We start from the raw sequence: 10,983 nt of genomic DNA, 5'->3' as shown, positions 1-10,983 counted from the left end.
GTGGAGGTGCAGGGTCTCTAGCTCGGATGCTGGGATGCTTTCAAAGAGAAGCTCATCGACCTCTTTGGAAATCCCAGCGGTCGCCAGCTGGCTGCTAGAAAAGAGCTTGCTACTCGAGAAGACACTCCCTCACCAGATCAGGAATTGGCCTCCCTGGTGCAGTATTCGGCCACCCCCTTCCAAATGGCTAACTCAATTACCCAATGGCCCTCAGTCCCCAGCGGCTGCGGAGCACCTGACCAAGGCAGCAGTCAGATATGTAACGCAGCAGAGGGTGCTAAGAATCTCTGGATCCAGACAGGTCGCCAATGGATACTGACCCTTTGAACGTTTAACACCCGAGCCCTCTCGAGTGAGGCTAGCTTAGCAGGAGTCTTTGAGGAATTATCAGACGTTGTTTGGGATATCATAGGCCTTAGTGAGATTAGAATAACTGGTGAGGCTTATACATTGCTGAATAGCGAACATGTCCTCTGCTATAGAGGTCTCCGAGATAAGAAGCAATACGGGGTAGGATTCCTAATCCATAAGGACATAGCGGGCAACATTGACGAATTCAACAACGTTAATCAGAGGGTAGCTGTAATCATAAAATGAAACCGTAATGAGGCTGGCTTCAGCGGCAGCAACTGAAGTGGGAGGCAAGGCACCAAGGCAACTAGTAGGCAAATGCTGCCGAGTAACAAAGGACCTAATAAAGAAACGACCAAGAATGAAAGTGTCCTACTCAAGAGATAAGATAGAATCACGGAGCTGTCAAAACTGATCAACAAGGTGAAAATAAGTGATATCCGAAATTAAAACATGAGAAAAACTGAAGAAGTGATAAAAATATAGATGCAGCCTGAAGTCAGTGAGGAAGAAACTTGGCATAGGACAAACCAAGATGTATGCACTGAAAGATAAGCAGGGTAATATCATCAGCAATCTCGAAGATATAGTAAAAGCTGCGGAAGAATTGTATACTGACCTGTGCAGTACCCAGAGGGGTCAGGATACCTCAGTTGGAAACTAACGAACAGGATACAGGAACTCCTCCTATATCTAGCGATGAGGTCAGAAGGGCCTTGCAATACGTGAAACAAGGAAGAGCGGCAGGAGAGGATGGAATAACAGTCGATTTAATCAAAGATGGAGGAGACATAATGCTTAAAAAACTGGCAGCTCTTTACACGAAGTGTCTATTGACTGCAAGGGTCCCAGAAAACTGGAAGAATGCAATTATACTAATCCACAAAAAGGGAGACGTTAAAGAATTGAAAAATTATAGGCCCATTAGCTTACTCCCAGTATTATATAAAATATTCACCAAAACAATCTCCAATAGAACATGGGCAACACTGGACTTTAGTCAATCAAGGGAACAAGTTGGCTTCAGGAAGGGAGTCTCTTCAATAGATCACATTCATGTCATCAATCGGGTTATCTAGAAATCCGTAGAGTACAATAGGCCTCTCTATATGGCTTTCATAGATTGCGAAAAGGCATTTCACTCAGTAGAGATACCAGCAGTCATAGAGGCATTACGTAATCAAGGAGTACAAAACGCTTACATAAATACCATGGAAAATATCTACAGAGGTTCTACATCTACCTCAGTTCTACACAAGAAAAGTGGGAAGATTCCTATAAAGAAAGGGGTCAGACAGGGAGATAATCTCTCCAATACTATTCACTGCATGCTTAGAAGAAGTATTCAAGCTATTAAACTGGGAAGGCTTAGGAGTACAGATCGACGGCGAATATTTCAGCAACCTTCGGTTTGCCGATGACATAGCTCTATTCAGCAACAATGCAGACAAGTTACAGCAAATGATTGAGGACCTTAACAGAGAGAGTGTAAGAGTGTGTAAGAGTGGGGCAGAAGATTAATATGCAGAAGACAAAGATAATGATAAATAGTCGGGCAAAAGAACAAGAGTTCAGGATCGCCAGTCGACCTCTAGAGTCTGTAAAGGAGTATATTTACCTAGGTCAATTAATCAGAGGGAACCCTGATCATGACAAGGAAATTCACAGAAAAATAAAAATGGGTTGGATCGCATATGGCAGACATTGCATGCTCCTGACGGGAAGCTTACCATTATCATTGAAAAGGAAGATGTACCATCAGTGCATTCTACCAGTGCTGACATATGGGGCAGATACCTGACGACTGACAAAGAAGCTTGAGAACAAGTTAAGAACCGCGCAAGGATTGATGGAACAATCATTGCTAGGCATAACGTTAAGAGGCAGAAAGAGAGCGGTTTGGATCAGGGAGCAAACGGGTATAGACTGTATTCTAATTGACATCAAGAGGAAAAAATGGAGCTGGGCAGGTCACGTAATGCTTCGGTTAGACAACCGTTGGATCATTAGGCTTACAGAATGGTTACCAAGAGAAGGAAAACACAATCGAGGACGACAAAAGACTAGGTGGAGCGATGAAACTAGGAAATTTGCAGGTGCTAGTTGAAATCAGTTGGCGCAGGACATGGGTAATTGGAGATTGCAGGGAGAGGCCTTCGTCCTGCACTGAACATAAAACAGGCTGATGATGATGATGATGACCCGAATTCAGTCTTCTACTGAATCGTCTGTCTTGTACATACAAGACGGGCTCGCTCTGTGCCGGAAAGTAGATGACAAAATGGCCGAGGTTGACAAAGTCAGCCACATACTTAAAGGGATCGCGGACGACGCGTTCAACTTGTTGAGCTTCAACAACGTGTCCACCATCAAAGTCATTGTCAAGGAATGCCGCCGCTTTGAGCTCGCCAAAAGCCGCCGCGTCGTTCCACAGTTCTCCTGGCTCCCTAACACGACTGCGACGTCATCTTGCTTTTACCTTACCGCTTTACCACTCTTAAATGAGCACATCACCCGTATTATTCGCTGCGAACTCGAGGCTACAAGTCCTGCGCTGTTCCATCCACGCTCACTTGACCCCACTATTGACCAACCAGCCCCAGCGATCTCTGTCATTCAGGTAGTTGTGCATCAAGAATTTGTCAACCTCTGTTTTCCTGCTGCCTGCTCCGTCTCCCGACCTGACACCTGACTGGTGCCAACACCTATGCCTCATAGCAATCGGTATGGGGCTCGCCTGTGTTCTCAGGGCTTGGGTCCAGTCCCGAGGTTCATACTGGCTCAGGTCCATGTCCATCCCTTGCACCTGAACCTCCATGCTGTACGAAGCCGTTGGTGTAGTTGTGCGCACTCAAGGTATCAGCAACTGGCAAATTTCGCTGTCACGGCAGCCGAGCGTCTCTCCAGAGCTGGTGAGCCGGAGCCGCCGTGGTGCCTCGGGGGCTCCCGGCTGGGGGCGGCGGTTCAGGCTTAAGTACGTGCCGTGGATCAGTGTTTAGGCACGCTTGACCTCAACAAGCGCATGTGGTGTTCTCCTGGCAAGCTAGAAGTTCTGCATCCAAGTGAGGTGGTGTAGAAGTGAAATTCCGAACAGCGTCCACGTGACCAGTACATCAGCAGGAATGTCGACCCTTGCCATGCCGGATATCAGCTGTAAATTTCAAGATAAAAGAAAGCTGACATACCGTATTTGCACAATTCTACCATGCCACTAATTGTAATGCGTAGTTATATTATCGCCCAAATATTCCAAAAAATAACTTGGTGCCAATTCTATCGCGCACATCAAATAACGAAACCTGAGTCGATGTGCAGCGTGTAGAAACAATTTTATGGAACACACAAAGGTACACCGGCACGTACACAGCTGAATTTTAGCAACTATGATCAGTAAAACAGCGCTAAACAACAGGATGAGGAGAGGGACACAGACAACTAGTCGCTATCATAGTCTGACGACACCTCCTTTTCACTGTCTTCTGACCACATAAAGTCATCTTCAGTTCCATTTAATGCATTAGAATTGCCACACTTCTTGAAAGCTTGCGCAACCACCATCTGAGGGAGGGCATTCCACGCACCACGGACTTGCCTTACGATGTCTCTGAACATTTCTTTCAGATGACCCATTCAATAACAATGTGGCTAGCTACCTTGCATTGAGATTTCTTTTCTTCTTTTCTTTCTTTTTTTTTTGTGCGAATCGTTATTTTATATTTGATTTTCAGTAGAATTGTTTCTGATTGTAATGCAGATGCAAATTAAATGCACCTTTCATTTAATAAATTTGCGCATTACAATTGTGCAAATTTGCTATTTCTCTCAGAGTATAGGTCAATGCTGACTGGTTGACCGCACAGACAAGGGGTTTGTGGTCAGTGAAGATCACGAGGTGTCAACACTTGACGAAGTGGCAAAAATGCTTTACAGCAAAGTTTGGCAGCCAGGAGCTCGAGCTTAAAGATGCTGTACTGTGTTTTTGCCGGCTTGAGCTTCCTTGAGAAAAAGACATATGTATGGCTATGGGACAGCACCGACAGCTGTGCTGAATGTGGCGGTCATGATGGAGGTTGCTGCGTCGGCCTTGAGGTGTGCAAGCAGTACGGCCTTGGCAAGCATGATTTTTACTTGAGTGAATGCTTCGGTAGCTTCTTCAATCCATCGCAATGTGGATCTTTTTCTTTCTTGTCAACATGGTGTCGAGAGGAGTGACTAGTTGAGTGCATTTCGGGATGAAGCAGTGGTAAAAGTTTAATAAGTTGAGCAACTGGCGTAACTTTGTCACTGATGTGGGCAGAGGGAAATCCTTGTTGGCGTGAACATTATGTGGTAGCGGATTAATACTGGTGGGGTCGACCAGATGTCTGAGGAACTCAAGTTGACCGTTCATCTCACGTACTGATCACGACCCCATGGCTTGCAAGGCGTGAGAATATCACTATGACATGCTCCATGTGCTCGTCAGGGGAGAAACTTGCAATGAGGTGGTCGTGCATGTAAGCAAACACAAAAGGGAACCCTCGAGTGATGAGTCTATAAACCAGTGGAAAGACTGGCCGGTGTTGCGAAGGCCAAAAGGCATCTGAACAAATTCAAGAAGGCCAAACAGGGTGGTTAAGGTGGTCTTCGGTATATCGTCTTCCATGACAGGTGGCTGATGGTAGGCACATACCAGGTCCATCTTTGAAAAGATCTTTCTGCCATGAAGGGCAACTGTGAAGTCCTGGATGTTTTGGAGAAGATACCTGTTGGGAACTGTTATTCTGTTTTGTGCACAGTAATTGCTGCAAGGTCGCCAGTGCCCAGATTTCTTAGGAACCATGTGTAGTGGAAATGCAAAGCCACTAGAAGAAGGTCGTACGATGCCAATCTTGAGAATGTGCTCAAGCGCTGCTCATGCGATTTTTAGTTTTTCAGGCGCCAAGTGGCACAGACGTAATTTAACGAGGGGACTGCTTGTTCTAATATGGTGTACATTGTGTTGTACAGGTTGCATCAAATCAGGTGGTCAAGTGCGGCTTGAAAGTTCTCGAAGCAGTGCAGCGAAAGAACTGTCGGGGCAATGGTCAGTTGTGCAATGAAAGGCACATGTGTTGTAGAGGTTACGCCTGCATCTGACCTATGAATCACGCTGTCAAGAAGCCGTCGATGCTTGACATCAACCAGGAGGCCATGACTTGTCAGGAAGTCGGCTCCGATGATTTCACAGCAGATATCGGCAACAAGAAATACCCAACGGAAAGTTCAGCATAAGCCCAAGTTTAGGGTGAGTGATCGCTGTGTGTAGGCAGGAATTGTGCCATTTACTTCCCGAAGGTACAAAGTTGGTGGCTATTTATGATCTGTGTGCTGCGCTGGGACGATATTGACTTCAGCACCTCTATCTACCAGAAACTGCTAACCTATGGTACAGTCACGGGCATAGAACAGATGACTTGCTCTTTGGGCCGGGCCACTCGTCACTTCTAGAAGTCGGTCAGACAGTTTCCCAGCCAGAAGAAGGGGCACAGACAGTGGCGCGCATCCTCTCCAAAACAGCTTTGGTACCAGCACACTCCGGACGGAGTAGGGGAGTGTGCATGGGAGGAAAGTGTGGGGCGAAAAATGCTTCTGCCCCATCAACAGTTGTGAGAAGGTGAAGAACGCCGATGTTCTGCGACACAGGCAATGCACTCAAGAGGGTCGCAGAGGCTGTCAAGTGCTCGTCAAGCTATTTAGCGCTCGTCCTGTCGTCTTCTCTGTCTTTGTCCCTGATATTTTGTGCTAGTCTTTTGAATAATGCTGTCAAGCGATGGCGGAGTGGCGGAGGAGCTCGACAATGACTGGCTGCTCACAGGAATTTCTGAAGGTGAGAGCCGAGACTGATGATCCAGTGACTTACAACACATTGCCAGCCATAGAAACAGGGTCGTCCAGACTGAAGTTACTGGCAACGGCAAGGACTATCTGTACGTTTGGTGCCGGAACAACTCGCATAAAAGTGCATCATCTATGTTAGCCACACTTGGGTCCAGAAACGAACACAAGTGCCGAAAAAGTTGTGAAAGCTGATGATCTCTGATTTCTTCTATGGAGAACAGCTGCTGTAGGCAACTGTGTGACGACGTCATTGTGCGCTGTAGCAGTGCAGTTTTGATATAACCATATAGCGTAGCGGAAAGCAGCAAAGACAAGGTATCGTTAACCTTGGCTATGGCAGCTATGGACAGAGTGGAGATGACCGAGGGGTACTTGCGCAGCTGGGTGCAAATGGCAGCAACGAAAAAGTGGGATTCTGGAAACCAGATTGCCGGGAGTGCCAGCAAACCATTAAAGGTGCAAGCGCGTACAGTGTTCACCTGTGCATCTCCTCTGCTGTGACAATAGCATTTTCTTGACCGAGGTGCAGCCGCTACGACTTATTTTCCTCTAAGCACAAACCACTTTATTTTATTTTTATTTAAAATATCCTTACAGGCCTTGTATGAGGCATTGGGTAAAGGGGACATCACAGAAGGGCTAAAATAGTATATATAGTGGGCATATAACAAAACCTAATATACATACGTTATTAATAGACAGTATAAAAATGTTTACACAACATCTTACACAAAGAATAAAGCATTTCACAAAAACAATAAGACCGGTAGTGTACATATTAGTGAAAAGACAAAAGGTACAGTTCTTTCGATAAACAATTATGTAATAAATATAGCCACTCTAATGTCATAGGACAAAAAGTACAAGAATTATGAGGAAAATAATGAGCTCATAAACAAGAGAACACATAATTGGAAAACAAAAGAAAATGTGTCATGCATGTTATTGCAGTTAGGCAATGGAATATGAACTTATGAGCTGGCGAAATTTATTGGGATTTGTTTCGGAAACAATGAAATCGGAAAGAGCGTTCCACAACCGAATGGTACGAGGAAACGCTGACCAATTGAATGCATGAGTGTTCCCATAGATGTGTGTGAAGCTGAGGTGATTATATAATCACCTATATATAATATATATATATATATATATATATTATATAATCTGCGAAATGTGCAAGGTGCAACTTGAAGCCATAAAGAAGATTTCCTAGCCACATGAACATACCTGTGAAATAATGATATGAGCGCAAAGTCACGTCGACTACTTAGGGGCTGAAGTGAAATGTCAAGTTTTATTTGTAAGATGCTTGAATTGTAGGTGTAGTTTTGTGAGATAAACCTAGTGGCCTTATTTTGAACTGATTTTAATAATCTGATTAGGTTGTTATGAAGGGGTGACCAGATTGGTTGAGGCAAATTTGAGCTGGGGCAAACAAACGTCTGATAAGCTAGCTTGCGGATGTTGGAGGGCAAATCACGTAGGTTTCAGCACCCTAGTGATTTTGAAGCATTAGCACATGTAGTAACATGAGGGGTCCAGGAAAGGCTTGGTGCAAGATTAATGTCTAAGTATTTGTATGAAGTAGCTGGATTTCTGTGCTAGTGCCTTTTTTTTTTTCTCTGATGTGCAATTTTTTTAGGTTGTTTGTATGAAAAAAAGAGTGCTAAATAAAATGTATGTCTGTCTATTTTAATGTTTAATGTCGAGTAATTCTAGTTCATCTAGAAATGGTTTCTGACATTTGGGAACGCAAAAATGCCACTTCGATTTCCTCATCGACTTCTGTGTGAACAGAAATCTTCCCATTGCCTGGGGATTTTAGAGGAAGCTTTAGCTCAGGGGCTCCTACTCAAATACATGGGAAAGGAGAAATCATTTTTCTTGACATCCACTGCACCAAATTTGATGAGGTATGTTGCATTTAAAAGTAAAGGTTAATGTCTAGTGACTGTTTGTTGCGAATTCTTTACTTAGGTCATTGGTCTTTTTATCGAAAATTTATATATATTTATATATTAATATTATAATATATTATGTATTATGCATGGCTCTAATATGTATAATATATAAATATATATAAACCACTAATATGTGAGCAGAACTTTTGCAAAACTATTGCAAACAATGTAACAAATTCACGTAACATATAGATTGACATGTCTAATTTATCCGCTTTGGATGTACTATTATGTGCAATCTGTTCTTAGTGCAGAGCTGCGCTGCACATTTGTAGACCTCGTGCTTCTATATTTTTTCAAACTTACCTGTTTTTGAAAAATCCCTTTAAATAATTCATGCCCTAAATCGTAATTCTGATTCCAAAAGTCAGTAGAATTTAGCTCTCTCTCTCTCATGCAATAAAATTCATTAAGCTCAACCCAGAAGTTTTCACAAAAGTGCATTTTTGCATTTCATGTGTATTTGAATAGGTGGAATTTGAGTTGGGCCCAAGCTAAAGCTTCCTCTTCAACGGGGTTGCATTTTGAAAAGCACACTTAAGTGAATTCCAGAATGGTTTGCACATCAGAAACATAGCACTGGCAGCATTGGCTGCTTGTGCAAGGTAAGCTGTGAGTAGCTACTTGGCCTACAATTTCATGCTTTTATCATATGTCCTTATAAACAGCCTAGCTTTCCTGCTGAAACATTTGTTGTCGAATAAAACAAGCTCCCTTTTTGTCCTCTCCCTCAGGCTCCAGGGCTTCTTCATCAGGAAAGTGAGGAAGGACATGAAACAAGCTTTCTAATAGATTTGTGAATTAAGCTTATTCCTTACTTCACAAGGTCTGCACTGTTGGCACCAGTCTATAATGAATATTTTATTGTGATGGCAATTATGTGGGCACTCTAGGCAAATTTCCACCTTCAGCCTTGGTGTCAGCTTTGCCGTGAGGTCCCATATAAAGTCTAAGAGGAACAAGATTGTGGCCGCCCGCCGTATGGTGTAGGTGTGAGGGAAAGCATGCAAAATTGAGCTGAGAATGATGGTAACTTGGTGTGGAGATGTCTTCTTACTCCCCTAGGGAAGAACGTGGGGAGAATGCATGCCAGCCTTTCGTGTTAGAAGCAATGGGGAGAGAGGGAAGATGTGCGCGTGCTAAGAGGGGGGAAAGGAGAACAGGGTAGCACGCATCTCTGCTTCTATTCTGGTTGTGGGATTGCATGGCATGGCCGCGTGCATCCTATCTTGGAGGCAACCTGGGGTCGGTTCAAAGGCTAGCCAACCCGAGATAGCTGATGGCTTCGCGTGTTCTCATGCACCTAGTTTGCGTTGAAGTGAGAGGCAGTGCAAAGGGACATTCGCTTGCCGCTGCTGCCATTTTTCATCATGCCAGCATTCTTACAGCGAGTGTCCATAGTTATCAAGTGAGAAGCGTTCGTGTTTGCTTGTGTGCACATGACACCGTGCTTGTCAATTTAGTTAGTCAGTGAACATTTACAAGTTTATACAGCTGATAACTCCACTAAACTTACTGCATTTAATTGTTCAATAATGAGCTCTTGCAATCAATACTTTGCCTTTTGGTCGAAACTGTGACTTTTTTCTAGCGCATTGGTTGGAATACCTTTATAATGTAATGTCAAATAAGTAAGAAAGCCGGCCAGTTGTTGCAACCTTTGATATGGGCTCCCTGTGCAGGTCAAAATCCGGGTGTACAACTCAAGCTGGTCATCATCCTTCTGCCTTGACACTGTGGGCAACAGTGGTGTGGCCATGTGCAAGGACAAAGAGCGTAACAAGAAGTACAGGGTCTGTTGTCTGTCATTGGCCTCACTGCAGGCTCTGCCTCACATGCTGGCCTTTTGTGCTTTCAGTTCTCTGTGCAGATTCAGATGTCAAGCCTGAAACTCTCAAAGATTGTCACCATCAGCCCTTTATTTCTTGTGATAAACAACACAAAGGTAAATTGTTGCCTTTGTAAATGTTGCAGTAGTGTTTTCTTTTTGCAACTACTGTCAGGGGGATAAGTGGTGCATTGTGTGTATGGGAATGCTGTGAATTGGTGGCTTTGGATTGACATCTTTGTTCGAGGGCTGTAACACCTTGAAGGCACCTCTGGAAAATAGGGCATTGCCTATTGAAAGTGTCTGCTTAATAAAACACCGTTTTTTGTGTATTATCGGGTAAGAACACCTTTTATCAAAACATAAGCACTCACACTGGGGTTATATATTAAATCTGAACAGTATGAGCTGCAGGCTAAAGTACATTGGAGGAAAGGTCAGTTCTGTGCTCTCTATGAGTCATTTTCAATCATCTGCTTGTACTGTATGTGAGTATACCTTTTATTTGGTCACGAAATTCCCATGTAAAGCTATGGGAGTGCTTCCTATAGCACCCCTCAGTGGACACGCTGGCACAAGCAGAAGGGCATTGGAGCAGATGCCCAACGGACGCCACAAGCGTTCGCTGCATAGTAAGTGTGTAGTTCAGTGTGAAATTGTTCGCATAATGCGAACAATTTTGAAACAACGACAACGCCTTGTTTCATTTTCAAGTTTACCAGCATTTGTAACAGTAGCCTAATTCATAATTCAAAAAATACATTTGGGTTTGCTCCATCATTAGAAACTGGCTACAGAGCAATTTCACTTTGCACATTCATTTCACATGCAATTTCACATTGAGGTAGGGGGGGGACACATGTCGCACATTCAGTTTGCTTCCAAGAACTTTCCAAGACTTCCAACACAGGACAAGGAAAGAAATTAAATAGATGGCCCAAGTGCTGGACATGAACTGAGTATTATTAACATGGATGAACTAGT

The 10,983-nt window shown here is 43.8% G+C and overlaps 1 protein-coding gene across 2 annotated transcripts in view; it reads left to right on the top strand.

Moving 5' to 3' along the window:
• LOC126521192 (intermembrane lipid transfer protein VPS13A-like) overlaps positions 1–10,983 on the top strand; it is an 820,642-nt gene that overhangs the window by 504,270 nt on the left and 305,389 nt on the right. For both annotated transcript variants that reach the window (XM_050169804.3, XM_055065737.2), the window contains 2 exons: positions 9,854–9,964; positions 10,030–10,116. In XM_050169804.3, the coding sequence (XP_050025761.2) occupies positions 9,854–9,964; positions 10,030–10,116 (198 nt within the window). The remainder of the gene's footprint in view (positions 1–9,853; positions 9,965–10,029; positions 10,117–10,983) is intronic.

Source organism: Dermacentor andersoni, chromosome 6 (genome assembly GCF_023375885.2).
Source record: "Dermacentor andersoni chromosome 6, qqDerAnde1_hic_scaffold, whole genome shotgun sequence".
In the NCBI taxonomy this organism is placed as follows: domain Eukaryota; kingdom Metazoa; phylum Arthropoda; class Arachnida; order Ixodida; family Ixodidae; genus Dermacentor; species Dermacentor andersoni.
The sequence above is the reverse complement of the archived record's forward strand: the minus strand, read 5'-3'. Positions and strand labels throughout refer to the sequence as shown.